The following is a 21,624-nucleotide window of genomic DNA, read 5'->3' on the forward strand; positions in this document are numbered from 1 at the left end:
CGCGTGCGCGGGCGGTGTCGGGACCGCCGGGCCGGCAGGGGGCGCCGCAGCGCGCGGCGCGGGGTGAGAGGTCGGGACGATGGCGGCGGCCTTGGGCGAGGAGGCGCCGGACAACGAGGACTACTACGGGCTGCTCAACGTGCGCCGCGAGGTGCGGCCGCGGGGCCGCGCGGGGCCGGGCGGGGCCGGGCGGGGCGCGGCGGGGCGGGGCGAGACCCTCGTGCCCGCCGCGGCGGGAGCGGCGCCCCTGCGGCGTGTCCTCCACAGCCGGGCCGGGCCCGGCGGGTGCTGCTGCCGCTGCCGGCGGCGGGGCGGGACAGCTCGGGCCGGGCCGCGGGGATCCCGGTTCAGTGCGGTGGGTGAGCGCCAGCTGAGGCCGCGGAATGCGGGGTTTATTCCGAATTGCGGAGGTTTGGGCGCTCCTGATGCAACTCCGCGCACACGGGGCACAGCCGCGTCCCCTCGGGCTCGGGCACGGCTGGGGAGACTGCCCCAACGTTTCCAGTTTGGAAATAGTCAGGGGGTTTTATTTTGCAAAACGTTTTTCCCGCCAAAAAAAAAAAAAAAAAAAAAAAAAAAAAAAAGGAAGATCGATAGTCCTTGATTTCGCTTCTAAGAATAGATGGATATTAATTGGTGTAGGTTTGTTGCACCGAAACAGTTTGGAATTTATTGGGAGCCAACTGCTTTTTTTAATAGGAATAATTAGGAAAATCTTCAAAGATCTGGATGTAGGAAGTGTGTTGTAGTTTGTTTCAGCGAGTGCAAGTGCAATATAGATCTGTTATATGTATTTTTGTCTGTATAAATATGTATAAAGAGCCCATCAAGTGGATCAGCCTTGGGTGTGGCCATTGTAGCTGGACAAGGCTCGTACAGAATCGCACTGCTGCCTGCAATAGGAGATCCAGACTTGGAAGCGATTCAGTGTGAGAGCTTGGAAGAATTCCCTTGGGGACTCCTGTCAGTCCCTGAGCCGCGGGGACAGTCTCCTGTGCCTCGTGTGTGGGAATCTGCTGCACTCCTGAGGGAACAGCGTGTGATGGTCGTGCTGTTTGCAGAACTGCCTGATGCTGAGCTCCTTTTAAAAGAATTTCGAGCCCTCGGTCTGGTGCAAAGCCGGCAGGGCCATGCTTGTACATTCCTGGGGAGCTTTCGTAATTCCCCTCCAAAACGTCAGCAGCGTGCAGAGGTTAAATAGAGAGGCGGGAACTGCGCAAGGATTGTAACTGCTGGGGATAGTTTAATGGTTAACTCAGCCAGGCTTCCGGAGCAGGACATGCAGGTTTTGTACAGCAGGGAGCTGGAAACTGAAATAAAGGGTCTGCAAGGAAATCATTCCAACGGAGAGGAGCAAAACAAAATTTCTTTGTTAATTGCCCCTTGCTAATTATCCTCAGCACTGCTGGCCTGTAGTGGATGTGGTGAACAGCATGTCTGGGTGCTGAGCACAGGGTGATGTGGCAGCTGAGCTTGGAACTGCAGGGACCCCATGGAGGAGGATCCTGTGAGCAGGAATTGCTCTGTGTGTGTATGAATAGTTCATCTTTTAGACATGTTAGTCTGCTAAAAGTGTAGTGCTGTGTTTGAGACCTTAAATGCAGTTTTTTAATGTTGATCAGAGTTTTGGTAATAAAAATGTAACTTACATGCAATTATTTGTGACTGCGTTTCCTGGCAGTCCAAAAACGCTGTCAAGGTTTCTTTAGTGGTTTTGAAGAGGCTGTTGCTTGTGGAATATTAAACCAGTGACCCAGACTACTCAGTGATGATGAAATGCCCAATCAAACATTTTAGTGAACATGGCATTTATGAAAAATGAACCTGCTCAGTTCTATTATATAATCAATAGCACATTAAACCATTTATCATTAATTTGATTTTAAAATGCCATTTTGGGCTTATATGTTCCCTTGCCTTCCCAGTCGAGTTTAAATTTGATATCTGAGAAAGCACAAGGCAGTAAAAAGAAGAAAAGGTAATTGTAGCTGTCCTTACTGTCTTGGGACCAGCAAATTTAGCAGCTCCCCTTTTGCTGTATCATTTCAAAACATTAACAGGCAATAACACAAATGTGCAGAAAAAAAGATTCTGTGCTGTCCTCAAATCCTGATGGATTCCCAGCATTGTGACACAACTGAGTGAGTTTCTCTGATGGAAACTCCTTGCCACAAGTGGTAGAAAAGATGTTACTTTCAGAAATATATTCAGGTGATATAAAAGGCAATTTAAGAAATTACCTTTTAGGAACTTTATTTCCCCAGTGAAAGCCAGGAACCTGTGACAGCTTTGCTTCCTGAAGGGTGTTAACAGTAAATGGAATTTGTGTCTGTAAATCCACTCCTGAGTGCCCCCCCTCAGTGACTGCACTAGGTCTGGACTGTGGCTGTCTCTGGGGACACTCTGGACTATCAGGTTTTGGTTATTTTACTCTAGATGTTCCTCCAGGAATGGCTTCCTGCACCAGGAACTGGTTCTTGCCTGGACAGTTTGGGAACTGGATGGTTGGGCTCTTTCAAGCACTGCCTGGGGGAATTTCTGGTTGATTTTAGCAACAGCACTTCTAAAAAGTAGGTGTTAAGCAATCTTAAATTGGGCAGGAGCTGCAATGCAAGGGATGTAGCAGGGTGAGGTGAGAGATGGGAGATTACCGGGGCTCTCTAGACTCCAAAAATAACATTGCTGGGAGATGATAAATGGGGAAGGAGCAGGGGTTTTTCTCTATTGATTCTGAAAGAGCCATCCATGTCCTTGGAACGAGGCCAGGTGCCATCTGAGATCCCAGAGTGGCTGCAGTAAAGGATAAGGCAGGTTCCTTCTTGATGCGTTTGGCGGCACGCTGTTCTCATGGCTCTCTCTCTGTGGCTTTGTGGGCAGATGATGCTCCTTCCTCCTCTGCAGCACAGCACAGACCCTGCTGGGGAGCAGAATGGGGTACTGGGGACCACGAGGCCAGTGCTGGGATGAGTGTGGAACCGTGGGTTTACATTTCTTATCTTTACAGCTGTGGAAAGTCAGTGCTTTTGGATTGTTACAGTGTCCCCTTGAGGGTTAAGATTAAAAAAAATGAGCAAAATTTGTTGTACATCTCTAGATTTATGTATTTTTATCTGAGGCAACTTTGATTTTTCTTGCTCTTCTGATTTGGAGGGGACAGTAGTTGCCTGGTGCAACTGCACATGGATTGCTTGGGTGGTGGGGTTTTTACATAACTTTTTATACTTGAGTATACACTGATGAGCTGGTGAGGTCCACCAGATGATGTGAACGATCCTGGTGTGATAACTGAATATTTTATTAACTTATGTAATGAAGCAATAATCCATTCTTGATTTTGGGCCAAAGTAATGCAATGTAACAATGTGCAATGTAACGGACTTCCCTTTCAGGGCTGATCTTGAGAGTGGCCTTTTGGAAATGGCATTGGCTGTCCCTGAGCTCATTTTTGGTGGTTTCCACAGGCCTCCCAGGACGAGCTGAAGGCCGCGTACCGCCGGCTGTGCATGCTGTACCACCCCGACAAGCACCGCGACCCCGAGCTCAAAACCCAGGCTGAGCGGCTCTTCAACCTTGTCCACCAAGCGTATGAAGGTCAGGGGAGGCTGAGCTTTGCAGGGGGTTCCTGGGAGAGATGTGTCTTCCTGCTTTTTGAAGCTATTTGTTTTATTACAAAGTAATAATTAAATTTGCTGATGTTTACCGATGCTCCCTGCTTCTGTACCGTGAGTCGGAGGAGAAATGTCATATAAATGCTGCAGGGAATGAGATGTGGAGCGTCTGTCTTACCCTCTGCATGTTGTAAATGATCTTCTTATCACTTCCTTTACTTCTGAAGATCTCTTCCATAGGAGAATAAAGACTGAAAAGCTTCAAACAGAGAGACAATTTCATATTGTACTGATAAACTGCTGCATCCCCGGGTTCTGTTCCCTGGCACCTGGCTGTGGTCTCCATTTCCAGCAAGTTTTTCTATATTCTCAGACTGAGAGGAGGACAACTCATTCATAGCAGTTTGAGTTTATTATCTTGTGCCAAAGCCCTTTTCAAATACTCTGAATTAAACTGAAATTTACTTAAATCCTGCTGTGCAAGTTGCACCTGGAGTGCAGATGGATTAGAAGCTGGTGGGAGCCATCCATGTTACAAACCTGGTGCGCTCAGTCCTGGAGCCTAAAGAGAAACTAAAGCAAAATGCTGAATAAATATTCCCCCATTCAACCTCAAATATGAGTGAATATTTTTTACAGCCCTGTTTTTGACTGATAAGCATTTGTTCCTTCTAGTTGGACTTGAGCATGTGTGGAGTCTTTCCTGTTGTCCCTAGATTAGGTGTTAGGACATGAGGAAGCTTTTGCTGGGAGAGCAGGGAAAGTCTTACCTTGATGACATGCAGAACAAAACCTTGCAATGCTCCAGTAATTTCATTTTAGTGTGGTTAGTGGCCTTCCATTAGAGACAGCAGCTTCCCTTTGAATTCTCTGGCTGCTCCTGGCTCTGCCTTGCAATGAACGTGGAAATTGATGCTCATTTAGTACCAAATGTGAGCGTAGTATGTTACAAGCAAAAATTTTGCCATCTTGGAAATGAGCCACTCCACCTCCTGTCTATTTTCTCTTTTTCCTCTTCCATCTCTTAGTCTCACACAACAAAAGATTCATTTTATCAGAATTCATAAAAAGCAATGTCTGCCTGTGACATTTAGCAAGTCCAATAATATTCCACTAGCTCAGACCAAAACTCAATTATCAGTATAATTCTCTTTTTGCCTTACTATACTCCCCCAGCTCCCTGAGGACACATCAGTTTTCTCACAGCCTCAGGAATACAGGATAATGATAAAGCTGGTCTTGGAACCCTGGAGGAGGAAATAGTGATGATTTTTTGATTTATTTTTTTCTTACAGAAAGGTGTGTTATAGGAGCTTATGCATTTAAATATGCCTTACTCTTTAGAGACCCTTTCCTAATTCTGTGCCCAGTCTTTTTCTAAACTAATTGTTCTGCAGTGTCCTGTTGGGTGACATTTTGGGAGGTTAGGATTCTACACACATCTTTGCTATTACCCCTTATTGATGTTTGGCAAGGTGTGAACTGCCTCGTGGAAATTGCTTTGTTGATGCTTGGCATGTACCATGTGTGGGGACTAGGTGGAAAGGATCAGTGGACATGGATAGTGAGGAAGATCAAACCACAGAGCTCTGGAAGCCAGACAGAGCTGGGTAGCAATCCCAGGAACGGCCCAGGGACTGCTCTGGCCAAATTGTTCATAATCTCCATGTTTGTTACAGGGCTTGTGTCACCTTCGAAGAAAGCAGTGTTAGAAACCCCCCCTGCACATTCACTTAGGCTGGATGTCTCTTGTGTTCTTTCCCCTTACTGTTTTAGAAAATGATGAAGAAAAAAATTGGATTTGTTTGGGGGAGAAGTCAGTATGTCTTCTCAGTAAAGCACATGGAAGCACCAAAGGGGTTAATGTAGAACAAGATGTTTCCAGGATCTGTGCTTGAATTTCAAATACTGTGAGTGTTTTGGTCTGAAATCTGAGGAGAAGACCAAGAACTGAGTTCTCTCCTCTCTTTTGGTTTCCATTTACAGTGCTTAGTGATCCACAGACCAGAGCCATCTATGACATATATGGGAGGAGAGGACTGGAAATGGAAGGCTGGGAGGTGAGAGAATTTGAGCATGTTATGGCCAGTGGCCTTGACTAAGCCCACCTTTATCTGCCATTGTTCTTTCAGCTGCACTGACACCTGGCTGGTCAAAAATGCCTGTTGGCTTGAAGGCATCCTTGGTCAGTTATTGCTGTCTCTCTCTGTCCCTGCTGGAACATCATGATGGATTTTCAAAGAACCCTTTGGTTTTGCACTTGACAAGAGAACAATAAAACTGACATTCAGAGTTCCCTGGAAGGATATTACCATGACAGGCAACATCTTTATCTGAGACAAATGTGTCATTATTGTCTATCTAGTCCCATATTTTTCATCCAAAACTTGTGTTTTTCAGCCTCAACTAGCTTCTGAGTTTGAAATTACTTTTTCTTCCTGGGCCTTTTGGGGTGGATTGGAGTGAGGGGTTTTGTGATTTTGGTTTGGTTTAGTTTTGTTGGCTTTGATGGGCTTTGAAACAACTTGTCCATTCAGCTCTTGAGTCCCTTGCTGGCCTCTGCCAGCCCTAGTTGATTGCTCTATGCTGCTTGAAGCAGAATCCTATGGTATTGGGTCAGGTCAGCACCAAGGTCAAACTTGGAGTCAGTTGCTAGAAATGTGGAGCAGATCCAGCATGTAACAGATGTTTTTGAACTGCTTTTGGCAGACTTGATCTTATTTCGAAAAGCCAAATCCAATACTCTTTCTATCCATTCCAAAACTGGACCTGTGTAAAACCCTCATTCCCTGAGCCATGTCAGGTAAGCAGCTGTGAACCAGCATAGCCTAAAATCACAAACTCTCACAGAATCAATTTACCTCAGTCCAGAGACTTCCAGTTATTTCCATTTTTGTGTCCACACCTGGTAGAGCAGTTAATGGATCGCTGACAGTAACAGCTGCACTGCAGTGTCTTGTCGTTGTGATTGGAAAGCTCTTTGCCCTGGTTTTGTCAAGGGAATGGAAATAACAAAACCATTTTCCCTTCTCTCAAGGCATGGGGTTTTCTCTCATGCCTGTCCTTTTATCTGGCCGGGGTACTTGGTTCCAAACTCTGACTGTTGAAATTGGTGCAGGGTGGCTTTCAGCAGGACAGCATGTTAGTGCATGCTGCATCCAAGGGCCTCTAACCCCCAGCACTGCAATGCCCTGAGCAACCTCTGTCTGGTAATTGTTTGGTTTTTTCATTTCTTTTTGAGCAGGTTGTGGAACGAAGGAGAACTGCAGCTGAAATCAGGGAAGAATTTGAGCGTTTGCAGAGAGAGAGGGAAGAGAGGAGACTGCAGCAGCGAACTAATCCAAAGGTAAGCAAAGATGTAATCCTGGTCTCAAGAGTGGGTCTGTAATGATCACCAGTGTGCAGGGTGTTCTGAGCCTAGGTGAGGGCCAGTAGGAAAGAGGGAAAGAGCCCCTCAGGTGTCTACACTTGCTACATAACTTTCTGTTCTTTGCATATGCAGTTTCTCTGCATAATATAGCGAAAACAGCTCATTCTTTGAACAATCCCCCACTGAATGTTCTTCTTTTCTTATAGAAACATGTTGAGACAAAATACCTTTTTCAGCAATTTTCAGAAAACAGACCTAACACTGAAATATTTATGATTTCTTTCCAAGTTTTCTACATAAAACGCAACTCACTGCAGTTATCGGACAGGTTTTCCCTTTGGCACTGCTGCAGTGTCACAACAATGCAGGGAGCTGTTCAAATGCAGCTTGAAACCAGCAACAAATCTGAGGCAGCCCTAAGCCAGCTGGGCTGCAGCACAATGAGCAAAGTCAACCTGAACAGGGTTGGGGGTCTGCCAGTATCTCAGTTAGTGCCTCTTTCTGGAAAGTGTGATTGTACCCTCAGGATGAGAATCATCCCAGATGTTGTTCCCATCTTGGTCTATTTGAGCAGCAGACTCTGACCCCAAACTCACCTTGCAGCTGAGCCTGGCTGGTCAGAGGTGCTCAGGAACACCACTGGGATGGCAGGGAGAGATGGACGTGGCAATTGGCCAGAGTATCCATAGCTCAGGTTCACGGTGTCTTTGCTGGCTCTTGGCTTGATGAATGTGTGAAGCAAACCCAGGATTTGTCAGGATGGTCCTTGACTGAAGTTTCAAAGCTTGTTGAATCACAAAAATCTTGGTTCTTATGCAGTGACTAACATTATGCAAGAGCTGCATCTACTATTAACTAAATGAATTCATATGTTAGTGTAAAATCACACTATCTTCTGAGTGGACAGATGTGGGATTGCAGTGGTGCTTAAGACTGGATCCTAAGGAAAACATCCATCTAAGTTCTGCTTAGATGGAGAGATATTTTGGGATATTCACCTTGGCACCACCTTTGGATCTGCTCTTAGCAAAGCAATTGGACTGTACAGATCCTGAGGCTGTGGATAGTGCATAGACACTAAGAACTGGTTTGTACTGGAAGGGTAAACAAATATAAAGTGCTGTGTGAGTATCTGTTGACAGCTTTATTCCAGGCAGGAAGGGATTTCTAGGTGCCACAAGCCAGGCAGGGCAAACTGTCCCTCCCTGCTGGAGGTGTGGGTGAGTGGGGTCAAAGAGATGTTTTTAGAGAGGGACACGGTTATCTCCCACTCTGCTGCTCCCTGCCTCAGGAATGTGACATTTTCCCTGGGCGCCTCGCTGTGGCTGCGAGCTGCACTGTGAGCCTCAGCCTGTGTCTTGGGATAAAATTAGCCATCTGGGTGTTTACAGCAATTGCCGGCTGGCAGCCGATGGAAAAGCCTCTCCAGGCAGTGTTCCCGTGGAATTGGGGAGCGCAGCTGTGATCGTTTCATACACGAGCGCAAGTTATTTTAAAATTTCCAACGTTTTGTCGGTCCTATAAAACAGTTCCGCAAAAAAAATAAAGCATTTTAACCAGAAATGTTGAGCAATAACCAGATGTAGGCAATTTGGAGGGTTGAAATTGAGTCTCCTATTTGCTTTTAGAGCTTTGTTTTTGCTTTCAAAGATGTGCAGAAGGGTTGAAAAGTTCATTACTAGGTTTGAGAAGAACCACTTCCTGTTAGGAGAAATTAAATCCAGGTTTTTTTCCTGCTATGAAAGGTGCATATGTAAGGAATGCAGATCCCTCAAGGCAATGCCTGGCACAACTTCCAGGTATCACCTTCCTGAAGGTAAATCCCTTCCAGGTATATTACCTTCCTGAAGGTAAATCCCTAAGAGCAAAGTAAGGAGGAAGCATATTTTCTTCTGGCACATATATGAATTCCACTAGTGAAGTCTGTTTCCTATTCACAGGCTGGCAAATAAAAGTGATTTTAAAAGCTGATCCCAGCCTTGATGGTTCCATGGTGCCACTCTTGCTTCCTGCCTGCCGAGCTGCTGGTCTGTGCAGTGCAGTGCAGGCAGCACTGACTTCTGAGCAGGAGTTATAGCTCTCTCCTGCTGCTCTTCCTTTGGGGAAGGCTCCTCATTTCCCAGGTTGGAGCAGGTGGCTGATTGGAGCTGGGAGCAGCAGCAGTCCCTTCCATTATCCGGCAGCATAGGGGTGCTCTCGTTCTCTGGGAATATTTTTAACTTTACCATCTGCTGCTTTTCCTGTGCTTGCGCCTGAATCAGTTTCCTTGCCAGGATCCACAGACCTCTGAGGGTGACTTCACCTGCTTGGCAGGAGGTAGAGGGTCTGCCCAGGGTCCACCTCTCACCTCAGGGAAAGGCAGAGGAGTAGGAGCCCTGCTGGGGAGGAGGGAGGGAACGGGGAGACACTCCTTTTCTCTGGACAGATCTTCATGGAGAGGTTCAGGTGTTTTCCTTTATTCCTTGGGAGGGATAATTGCTTTACAGTTCATATGTGTGAAAAAGGAAATCCTAAAATTTTTATAGCGTGTTTTAGAGAAAGGAGGTACAGTGAATTTCAGGAATGTGTCTGGATCTTTCCAAAGGGTGCAGCACTGTGGCACCAGTAAGTGAAGCACAACAAAATGGTCTCCAAATAGGTGTTTGCTAGCACAGGGCTGCGCCCTTCAAGGGTGGTTAGAGGTTTTCCATTGCTTCCCTCTTCTTTTGGCCTCGTTTCAAGGAACAGCATGGCATAGGAGAGGGCTGAAACTGGAGAAGCTCTAGGGTCTGGAGTCTGTTGAAGGTGACTTTGCAATTGGTTCCTGAAAGTGCAGAAAGGGCAGGAGCTGGTTGTTGGTGCCACCAGCACACAGAACAAGGAGTATAATTGCTCTGAAATTCACCAGCTGCCAAGGGTGGTTAGTAAACAGCTGGGGTACAGCCCCTGTTCCAGAGTTCTACTGGAAATAACCACATCTTTCAGTTTTAAAATAGTTATCCAATTTTTGCTTCATAAGTAATCAGAAAATAAGCACTGAGAAGAGGTTGGGAATCTCCACAGCAAATAGATATCCTGGGAGCCCAGGCAGAGAAAAGGTTCAAGTCCTGTCAGACTCTGCAATTCTTCCATTTTTTATGGTCTAGCATTTGATTAGAGTGGAGCCATCAAGGAAAAAATGCTCCCTCAGACTGAAATAAGGATTTATTCCAGCCATGCTTGGCCTCAGAGTGGGTGGGGTTTGTAGCTACCCAGCTATTGAGTTTCCATATACAAACTGCTCAGAGTTCAGCCTGTGCCTGTGCACAGAGGGGGGTTTTTATTGCAATCTGTACGTTTATAGGAGCTGGGATGCTGTCAGATGGGTCCATAGGGAGGGTTTCCAAAGCCTCTTGAAGTTATATGACCCAGACAAGTACCTAATTGTGCTCTTTTAAAAAAACACACTCCTGCAGTTAGTCTGAGGGAGCACAGCAGCAGGTAGCCAGACTATTGTGCTGTGGCCTATTTTTTTGTAGGAATAACTTCTTTTTCTATGGTCTGAGAAAGGAAATATTTACCACTTGCTAAAAATATGACTTTGTCAAGCCTTCCTTCTGATCACAAAATATAAACTAGAAAAAGAAATTAAAGTATTTTACTAACAAGGTCAATTGCAAGTAAATTATACAGTTCAGTACTAAGTTGGTTTAGGTAACTGTAGTGGTTTTGGTTCACTTATCCGAGTCACAGCACTGTTTACGTGGTGGTTTTGCTTAATTTTGTTTGCCAACTAGGAGATAGGATTTTGGGAGAAAAAGGCAAAACAGGCTCAACTTAAAAGTAAACAGATAGTTTATTAACACACAGTAAGGGAAAACGAGAGAGGAAAAAAGATGAAACTTTCAAAACCCATCTCCTCCCCCCACAAACATTCACTTTCTTACTAACAACATAGAGACAAAACCTGTGACTTTCAGTCAGTTTCACCATTTAAATATAGTCTTTCATCAATTCTTTAGGAGAGGAGTCCCTTTTAGTTTACCATGGAATTTTCTCCACTGATAACCTAGAGCAGTTCTCTTGTGGGTCAGAACTCTCACAGAAAGAGCTGCCCAGGGAAAACCTGCTTCCATGTGGTCTCCTCCCATGGGCAGTTCCCCAAGCTGCTCCTGGGTCATGGAATTCAGGCATCTGGGGTGTCACCTTTTAAAGATAAGCAACTTCAAAGGCAAAGGAACAGAGATGTTTTCTCACTTCTTTCACTGATAGAGGAGCTTCTCTTCCCTCTCTGTTCAGGCATCTCATGGGACCACAAGAATCACAGATTCTAACGCAATATTACTCAGTGCATCACAAACACCTTTGTTCAAATATCCACAAATCATCTCCCCAAATGCATATTTTTTTCCCATGATTTAAAGGACAATCTACCTATAAAGTTCATTTCCATAGCTCAAACAAACAAACAGCTGTGTTTCATCACAGCTGTTTTCATTGAGGCCATCTTATTTCTAAGAAAAAAACAACTAAACTTTGCAAATTAGATTAGCATATTTTAACAAAACCTAGAACAATTTAAAACCTACATGCAACAAAACCTTAAATTAATAAAACATAAATCTATTTTCACTTAAACTTTATAAATCTTAATCTTGGATTCAAACAAGAAAGTCCTTCATCCTTCCTCCAATTAATCCCTTTCTCACTCTCTTGTGTTAAGTCTTCCCTATGCTCAATCACTTTGTTCTCACTCTGGGAAGAGCCAGTGCTCTGGAAGTTCCATCTGGTGGCAGGAAAGAGTTAAAGCTTGCCCAGGCCTGTGGTAGTTACCTGATCTCTGCCGGGATTTTTTTTTTTTTTTTTTGTCAAGTCTTCCTTCTGATTACAAAATATAAACTAGAAAAAGAAATCAAAGTATTTTACTAGCAAGGTCAATTGCAAGTGAATGATACATTGAAGAAAATCAGTTTCTAGAATATGTTATTTCAACTTTTAAATACTGTCAGAGGACAGGCAGTTGTGGGGAAAGAGGAAACCTGTTGTGTAAAGGTGTTCTAGCTGCTTCTGTAATGTGTCACAATAGAAAAATGACCTCCTGGGCTTGCAAGTTGAGTTTGTGCTGAAAAACTGCCTTTTCTCCAGTCTGTTTGATGATTTATATGACTGTTTTGAAATCTTGCAATCATTCACTTTTGTCTTGCGCATTAGGAAATGCATTTTATAGTGGTAAAAGTAATTGCAGAATTGCAGAACAATGGAAAACTGCAGAAGAATGTAATCATACGCAGGGATGGTTGAGCCACTTGTTCTGTGTGTACGCCGGATGTTTGCTAATGCTAAATGCCTGTTTCACTTGTCATCCCTCAGGGAACAATTAGTGTGGGAATAGATGCCACTGACCTGTTTGATCGCTATGACGAGGACTATGAAGATGTGCCTGGGAGCAGCTTTCCCCAGATTGAGATCAACAAAATGCACATATCCCAGTCCATCGAGGTGAGGAGGGTGAACACTGCTGTATGAGCAGGATGTGAGTGAGTGAAGCACCTCAGAACACAGAACACGCTGCTCAGGGGCTCTTAACAGGATTTTGGGAGGCACATGGTGGCCAGCACAGGTGGGAAGAGGCAGCTTGGGGCCAGCAGAATGGTGGGTTGGCTCTGTAGCCTTTGGGCAACTGGTCTGTGGGCTGCAGTGGTCCTGCCCTCCTGTCAGCAGAGATGCTCAGTGCCCAGTTCTCACTGAGTGGGGTGTGTTCAGTGGATGAAAGCAATGGCACCCAGTCTTGAGGGTGTGCATCAGGAAAAGGATGGGAAGCATTTCCTCTTTCAGAGAGTTGTAGAAATTTAGTCTGCTAGAGAGATGAGAATGGTTTACAGCTCAAGGTCAGGACTTCAAGGTGGTACATTACAAGTGTCAAAAGTGTCTGGTGCTGTAAGAGTTATCTGACTTTTTGCCATGCTTGATGTTTGACTACAAAACCATTTACACTCTGCAGTGGTGATTATGTCCTTGCAGAACATGCACTAAATGTGTGAACTGGGATCAGTGTTACTGGAAACAATGTATTTCTTTTTCAGGCACCACTGACTTCCACAGATACAGCAATACTGTCTGGTAACCTTTCCACCCAGAATGGGAATGGAGGGGGATCAATTAATCTTGCACTGAGACGAGTGACATCTGCCAAGGGGTGGGGAGAGGTAAGACTACACCTGTTATATAGTTTTATATGCAATCTATTACCTAGTGTTCTTTTTTTTTTTTGAGGAGGGAACTTTAGCTGTGGTTCATCTCTCATTTTCTATGTTCTGTAAAATGTAGAAAAAGGAATTCTTAGAGGAATTTGAGACAAAGAGAAGATGAAACCTTTTTGTTTCTTATTTTTCTCCCCTCTCCATTTGGCCAGGCAATTTGGACTTCACTTGTGCAGACAGAATTGTTACCTGATGTCTCTAGTCTTTCAGATTGCTCTGTCTGCAGGCACAGTACTGTGAGCAGGCCTTTTAGGGCAGTATGAGAGTTAGCCTTTGCTTCCAAAACTGCTTTGCCTGCATGGGAAGAAGTTATGGGGGAAATAGTTTGACCCCCCAGTGATCTGGTCTGAGGAGCTGGAAGGTCCCATGTTGCACCTGCGAGCTGGGCTGTGTTTGAGGTGCTCATGGCATTGCTGGTACAGCTGGCAGCTGCCTGTTGCTTGCACATGAGCTGCTGCTAGCCTGCTTCCTCAGCTTAGGAGAGTGGAGTCCTCCTCTCATTTGAGATTGACACACTGGAGGCTTTTGATTTGTGTCAGGATTTTGTGAGGGTGGAGTTTTCTCCATGTTCCCTGAAGTGACCAAAGCAGGTGACAGTAGCAGTCATCTGCAGCTTTACAAAACTGGCATTGTTTTACCAAAACTGCCTTTGTTTTATGAGTTCCAGCTCAGTGAGACACCTTTTCTTCTTCTGAATGCAAAGCTGCAGGAAAGGGAGGGTGCTGAAGGAGGTGGTAAATGTTACTCAGAAGTGTAAAACAGCTGTGATGAAAATGATGCTTGTGACATACTTGGTCACTGTTGTAAAGGATGTTTTCTTCTAACACTCTGACACTGTGCCTTCCAACAGTTGGAGTTTGGAGCTGGAGACCTTCATGGACCTCTCTTTGGGCTGAAGATATTTCGTAATCTTACACCAAGATGGTAAATATTAGAAAAATGGCCTAGTGGCTAGTATTCCACAATAAGAAACCAAATTACTTGAATTCTTTTCCACATTAATTTTGGATTAATTTTCTGTCCTACAAATTAAGATATTTTCACTTTAGACTTAAGGTCATACTTGTGTTGTCAAAATGTCTGCATTTTTTCTGGGTGTTGATGCCCTCCCTTTTCAGATTTCCAGTTTAAGGAAGGTCTGTGTTCCACATCCTTAGATTTGTACTTTATCTCACCATGGTTCATCATGCTTGAGGCAGGATCTCCAATCAGAGCAACACCAGTTTGCTCTGGGAACAGAACAAAAAATGGGGAGCTCTTGTGAGGTTTCCATGTGTGAGAGGGAGTTTCTGACAGAGAAACAGGAGATGATGTGTCATATTTTGGGGAAATAATGCCAAATTTGCTGCTAGTGTCATATCTGTTCACAAATGAACAGAGGTCTCAGGTTGCAAAGGAGACTACAAGGTAAGGCCTGTGATTGGAGCCACGTGTCAGCACAATAGGACCTCTTGTAGGTTCCCTCTGTTTACATTTTCATATTTAGTGAATCTGCCATTCCTCAGAGCTTGTACAGGATTTGTATTCCCCAGAGAGTGCTTTAGCGCTGGTTTTTAGAGCTGATGCTCAAGGATTATTAAATAGCAGGGCTTCTCTGTGCCAGCAGCCCAGTGTGCTGTTCTGCAGAGACCAGGATGTTATCTGCACAGGGCAGGAAGGGGAAGGCTGGATGCCTGGGCAGCATCCTGCACAGACAATAAACCAGGGCACAGCCTACTCTCCTGGGCACTGCTGTGCTCAGGGCAGTCTGAGTAGTTTTTACTTTTCCCTGGAAGCCTCAAGCATCATGATTTTTGCAGGGTGGTCTCTGGGCCCTCAGTAAAGCTCCTGGGCAAGGACTCCGAGGCCAGCTGGCAGCCTGTGTTTTTTCACTGACAAGTTTTTTCCTCATTTCTCCAGTTTCATCACCACAAACTGTGCCCTGCAATTCTCCTCCCGCGGGGTCCGCCCCGGCCTCACCACGGTCCTGGCCCGCAACCTGGACAAGAACACCATGGGCTACCTGCAGTGGCGCTGGGGCATCCAGTCAGCCATGAACACCAGTATTGTCCGGGACACCAAAACCAGCCACTTCACTGTGGCAATGCAGGTGAGACCCACAGGTGGGGGAGAGAGGCCTCACCTTCCTGTCCCAGCAGTATTTCGCCTTGGGATTAGAGGTTTAGGAAGCAGTTGGTGTATCTCATGTTGGACCTAATATAGGTAACCAGCTTTTTGGCAGAGCACAGTGTCACCCTGATTTTTCAGCCTTCTTATGTTTTACTTTTCTGTAAGGGAGTTTCTCACACATTAAAACGGAGAGTGATGTTTGTAAGCTTCTCTGCATTCCTTCCTGGGGGAAGGACAAATTGATAGACTTCTGGCTTTACCAGTGGGGTCAGAGAGGTGTCAGCCTCATCCCCGCAAACGCTGGTCAAAGTCCAAACCCTCTTTAAACCCAAAACAAACCTTCTGCTTTCTCATCTCACAACCTGAAGGTGTGAGTGTGATCTTTTCGTGTCCATCTAGCGACAGCACAGCTCTTGGCATTGTCATAGGCGATGTGGGTCAGCTTAGAGTAGGGTCAAGACAATACAGACAGCAGAAGTTTAAGTAGCAAGCACTGCTTTGGGTTCTGTGCTTCCAGGTTGAGAAGGGAAATCGCGGGGGCAGCAGTGGCCAAAGGCATGTTTTGATACATTTGTGCCTCTTGTGTTTCAGCTGGGAATCCCACATTCTTTCATGATGGTTAGTTACCAGCATAAGTTCCAGGATGAGGATCAAACACGAGTGAAAGGTTCTCTCAAGTAAGTGCTTAAGAAGGAATTCACATTGTTCACAGCCTGAGGGCTCTGTCCTCTCCTGCTGCTGTAGGCCTCCAGGTTCCACACAAACCAAATGCTTCTGTGGCCTTTGGGAGCCTGCTTTTCACTCTTTAAATCTGGTAAAGGCTGAAATGAATGTCTTGGAGGCTTGGCCCCGTGTGCCTCTGCAGTTAAGTGGAACTTATTATACTTGTGTATGATCTCTATATCATCCTCAATAAGAAAGCCAGAAGTTCTTGTTTATTACTTGGCAAGCTGGAAGGTCTAATCTCACCTTGGAGTTACACCGTGAATCTTCCAGAGGCCAACATCTGCTGCAAACAGATGCATTTCCATGCTTTACTTGTTTGGGATTTACAGGATTCAGTAAAGAGAAATTCAAGTGTATTCTCTGTCTTAACAGTTCTTGGTTCTCTCATTCTAGGGTGGGTTTCTTTGGGACCATAGTGGAGTATGGAGCAGAGAGGAAGATTTCCAGACACAGCGTTTTAGGAGCCACCGTCAGCGTTGGTGTTCCTCAAGGAGTGTCCTTGAAAATCAAGTCAGTTCAAGATCTCAACTCTTTATTGCAGAGGCTGATCATAACCTCCATGATTCTATTTCCAGTATTCAGGTGGGAAGGTCCCAGTCCCAGGTCAATACAGGTGTATTGATACATCACTGGGAGAAGGTGCAACTGCCCTCAACTCTAATGCAAGCTGGAAGCCCATCGTGAGCAGTGGGTGCCTTCCACTGGTGTGACTCACAGCCTGAGCCACCTGTCTGTGTGTGTGCATCAGAATATCCTGAAATACAGCTTAGAGTGAGATTTAAGTGAATGGAAGATTTCTGAAAATATTAGTAGAGATGGATTCCATGTGTATTATGCTGTATACAAGTGAATGCTTGAATTAGGGAATTGCCATTATCTAATGCAGGTGATTGTACCATTAACAAGATGCAGTTCACAGAGGGACAGAGCCCATTAAGTGTCCCTGTGTTGTGGTGCACTTAAATTGGGGCCAGCTACAGGTGGGGTGTGAAACTGCTGAAGGACCTGAAGAATTCAGGCCCAAGGAAACTCTCATGTTTTCTAAAATAAATATTGTTATAGATATCAGAAAAATATTAATGTACACCTGCCCTGAAGGCCCATGCCAGTATTATGAACACAGGCCTTCTCTAGAAACATTTTCTCTTTCATGAGGACGTTTGTCCCTTTTTTTGTTGAAATTAATAACCGAGCAAATTGTCCTAAGATTAAAAAAAGAACTTTAGAATGGTCAGGTACTATCACGAGCTGCTGCTTCAAAGTCTGGCTCTGGCTGGTGTCAGCTGCCTTTCCTGCCGTTGGCTTTTTCAGTTTATCAGGCTTTCACCCTTTTGAACTCCTCATTCATCTCCCCTCTGTTCATCAGCACACACTGCTGCTAAGTGCTGCTAAGGATCAAGCGCATCCAGCTCTGCTTTTCCTCTTACCATCCCTCTGCTCTTCTTTGTTGCAGGCTGAATAGGGCCAGCCAGACCTACTTCTTCCCTGTCCATCTAACAGATCAGCTGCTTCCCAGCGCCGTGTTCTATGCCACCGTGGGACCTCTCGTTATCTACTTCGCCATGCACAGGCTGGTCATCAAACCCTACCTCAGGGCACAGAAGGAGAGGTGAGCTTGCACATTCCTGAGGAAATATCACTGGGGCTCATTTGTGTGAGGTTGTGGGTCAGCTGTAATTGGGGTGGGTCAGCAGACCCTGCCAGTTTCTGCCTGAATCCCAGCCATGTATTCCTGATGAGATGTTGCCTTCCTTCTGCCAGAGAGCTGGAGAAGCAGCGGGAGAGCACAGCCAGCGACATCCTACAGAAGAAGCAGGAGGCTGAAGCTGCAGTGAGTGTTTCTTGTAGCTTGGTCCCTCTAGTGAAAGGAAACTCTTTTCACTCGGGACAATTCACCTTTGGCCACAGTGTCTGACCCTGTGTGATTTCTGCTCTGCCACTTGTGTTGTGACAGGTCCGGTTAATGCAGGAGTCCGTCCGAAGGATAATTGAAGCAGAGGAAGCCAGAATGGGTAAAGATTATAATATTATTTCCTTGTTCTATAAATTTGGAGAGAAGAAGGAACAACACAAAGGTGTTATTTCTTCATTCCCACTCCTGATGAAGTGCAGCGTAGTTGCTGCTGCGCATGTGGTGGGGGAGCCCCATTATGACTCAGCTCCAGGTGCCTGAGCTTAGGAGGGATCACAGAACATTATCTTGGGACATGGTGTGAAGTGGATCAACAGACTGAAGACAACAGTCTGGATTCACCTCTCCTCCAGAGAGAGGTGTGTGTATAAATAGATGCAAAAGTTGTAGCCTGAAGTTGAGTTTTCACTGATTTCTCCCTTACATGGTTTGCTCCTGGATCATAGTGGGAATCTGATTTCTGATGGTTACTAGCAATTTTCCACAGAATGTTCCAAGGTGAACTGAAATCCACTTGGGCTGTCACATCAGTGTGGCACTGAGGTCTTGTCACTCCATTCTAGGCCTGAACGTTGCTAACTAATGCCCAGTGAAAGTGTTGTTCTTTGTTGGGAAGTGTGGGTCCAGGCCAGGAGAATTAAATCTCACTGAAAGAAAGAGAAAATTCTGGGATGGTCTTTTTGTCAGTGGAAGGCTTTTATCACAGATATGATTTCCTGGGAAATGCAGGTCTGATTGTAGTGAACGCCTGGTATGGGAAGTTTGTTAACGACAACAGCAGGAAGAATGAGAAGGTGAAGGTTATAGATGTGACTGTGCCTCTGCAGTGCTTGGTGAAGGATTCTAAACTCATCCTTACAGAGGCCTCCAAGGTATGTAGCTGTTCTGTCAAAGCCCAGATTCAGGGACTTGAATGTGTGGCCCAGAATTTCATTTGAACTGTGTGGTGTCCTGCCAGGGGATCTCTCCAGTGGCTCTGGATCAATTCACAGATGCCATTTACATACCAAGTATTACAAACTTCCAGGAATTTCTGTCTCTTGGGGCTTTTCCAGTGCCAGTTGTCTGCATTGTGGGACAGTGGGTGTTCAGACCTTAGGACTGTACATCAGAAATTTCCCAACCCCCTGGTTTACTTTTATGCACCAAAAACTTTGGGAGGTGATTCCCCAGTGTCTCACCTTGCTGGCAGCAAAACTCCTGGGTTTTTTTTGTGATATCTTGTCCTGGCACTAATAAATGTTTTTGGCCAGTTGGAGGGCTGTGCAAGTCCATTCCCTGATGCTCAGTGTGTCCTTCTCTGGTTCAAGGCTGGGCTTCCAGGCTTCTACGACCCCTGTGTGGGTGAGGAGAAGAGTTTGAAAGTGCTTTATCAGTTCCGAGGAGTTCTGCACCAAGTGATGTCAGCTGACAATGAGGCCCTTAGGATACCAAAGCAATGTAAGTAGCACAGACTGCCCAGCATCTTCCTTGGGGAATCAGTAATGGACCACTTCAGCTCTGTGGGGAAGTGCACAGAACTGGGGTTCAGAGCTGGGTTACTGGAATGGACTGACCATGACTTGCCTCTAGAGTAAGGCCCAAAAGAACTCAGCAGCAGCTCTGCAGCTGTTTGCACCAGCTAGTCTGCATCTCTAACTGGGGCTGGAAACAGAGGCTTCCCACAGGTGCCAGTGTCCTTCTGTGCAGTTCACAGCACTGGGTGGCCATTTGGGGACTGAATTTAATGTATAGAGGGCTGAGTCTGGTTTCTTCCTCATCCCCATTTATCTTACCTGCCAAAATATTTTCCCTGCTAGAATAGTTCTGTGAAACTAATATCTGCCTATGACAACTTTCGCTGGCACCCCTGTGGTGTGGTGGGTTGGCTCAAGGGCACAGACCTTTGTTTGCCCTAGACCAGCTCCCTGCCCAGTGTGAGCAGCACATCCACCTGACAGAGCTTCCAGAAGTGCATTGGAGGCGTGTTTGAGTCGTGTCTAATTAGTGTCCAGAAATGTTCCTGCCTGTCCTTGGTACAATGGTGGGCTCCAGCACGTGTCCATTCCTTGTTCTCCCCAGCTCACAGGATCGATGCTGACGGCTAATCTGGGGAAGGCTCGTCCCTCACGGTACCTGGGTCAACGGAAACTGCAAAAACCTCCCCCGGACGCTGCGAGTTTGAACAGAGACACTTTTATTTTTACTGTCTGTACAGCAGGCAGTGTCCTGCCGGTTCTGTTAGGGACAAAAAGGACAGACCCTGCTGCTCCAGGCGGCTCCCAGGCAATATCTGAGTTGTGGCTCGGTACCCAATAAAGCAGCGTGACTCTGAGTGCACAGTGCTTTCTGCCGAGGTCCTGCTCCCAGCTGGCCACGGCCCCTTCGTGCACTCACATCTCTCTCCTGGCGCTCAGCAGGGACGAAGACCTGTTGTTCTCACTTCTCCACGTACTTCCTTGGGGTAGGTAACACACCTTCTCCTTCTCCTGAGGGGAATTTGAGTTCTCTGGCCACCTTCTAGAAGTCCCCCTCTACAATTACTTTTGGAGAGAGGTCAGTGATTGTTCCTGTCTAAAATCTGTGTTTGAAATGCACTTGTTAAGAGAATATGTGCTTAAAAATGAATGAATTTGCCTTTTGAAGTAACATGGACTTCAGCACCGATCTGTCCGGCTGCTCATTTCCAACACTGCTCTTCCAGACAAGGACACGGTGTATCATAGTTTTATTAATTCTTCTGCCACCCACAACCATGTATTGTCAAGGATTTCCAGAAAAGAGGAAAGTGAGTGAGGGAGAAGGACAGCAATTAATTTCATTTGATTCTGATGCTGCAACTATCTCTTCATGTCTAATTTATTTCTAGAAAAAATAAATGTAGTTCATAAAGTAAACCATACCAAAGTGAGGAGAGATTTCAAATGGATAAAGAGCTGAAAATGTAACACTCATCTGCCCTTTCTGAAAAGCAGCAGTTACAGCATAGATCCATTGGCTTTATCTTGCCTAGAAGCCCTGCCAGGGATTTCCAGCAGAAGGGCAGTCCTGGGCTGGTGCCACAGCAGCTGGAAACAGCACCTTGTAGAATCTGTTACACACTGGGTACATCAGCACATCTGAGGCTTTTGCAGAGACAAGGAATCATGGTGGCTGTTCACTGGTCATAGTTTTGCTCTGGCTAAGTCCAGACCAGCCTTCATTGCTCATGGGTGAGAGCAGGAGGGAAAACACCAATGTCTTGGCAGTGCAGAGTTGCTTTTGACAACTCCTGTAATTCCTTTCCTGACATGGACCTGCCCCCTGTTCTGAGCAGCTGTGGGTCTCTGTGCTCATGTCACTGCACCAGGAGAATGAGATTTCCAAAATAAATGCTTTCCCCTGTAAAAAAAAGTTGATATTTTGAAGGGGTGTTCATTTGTTTTTATTAAAACCAAAACAACTCAGCTGTGACCAGTTCCTGGTGCAGGGCTCTATTTCACTTACAGCCAGTGTTCTGTCGATCTGAAATTAAATGTAAAATGTGCAATAAATTATATTCAGCTGAAATGCAGCTCCCATTCCCTTTGCACCTCTAGGAAGTTCCTGAGATGAAACCCCTGGAAAGCAAGGGTTGCAGGTTTTGTAAATGTAACAGCACTTTCCATCCCATCCAGCTTATTGATCTCTGCTGGGTGGGACTGGGGAGAAATCTAAATCTCC

The 21,624-nt window shown here is 45.7% G+C and overlaps 1 protein-coding gene across 1 annotated transcript; it reads left to right on the forward strand.

Annotated features, from left to right (window-relative positions):
- Positions 1-22: 22 nt before the first annotated feature.
- DNAJC11 (DnaJ heat shock protein family (Hsp40) member C11) lies at positions 23-21,291 on the forward strand. Its single transcript, XM_083876771.1, has 16 exons — positions 23-151; positions 3,462-3,591; positions 5,595-5,668; positions 6,853-6,954; positions 12,307-12,435; positions 13,020-13,142; positions 14,047-14,120; positions 15,096-15,285; positions 15,897-15,982; positions 16,425-16,541; positions 17,485-17,640; positions 17,793-17,862; positions 17,986-18,043; positions 18,673-18,815; positions 19,254-19,383; positions 20,005-21,291. The coding sequence occupies exons 1-16, from the start codon at positions 80-82 to the stop codon at positions 20,028-20,030; spliced, it is 1,680 nt and encodes a 559-aa protein (XP_083732897.1). The 5' UTR covers positions 23-79; the 3' UTR covers positions 20,031-21,291.
- Positions 21,292-21,624: the final 333 nt, after the last annotated feature.

This window comes from Zosterops lateralis, assembly GCF_965231275.1.
Source record: "Zosterops lateralis genome assembly, chromosome: 22".
Classification (NCBI taxonomy): Eukaryota; Metazoa; Chordata; class Aves; order Passeriformes; family Zosteropidae; genus Zosterops; species Zosterops lateralis.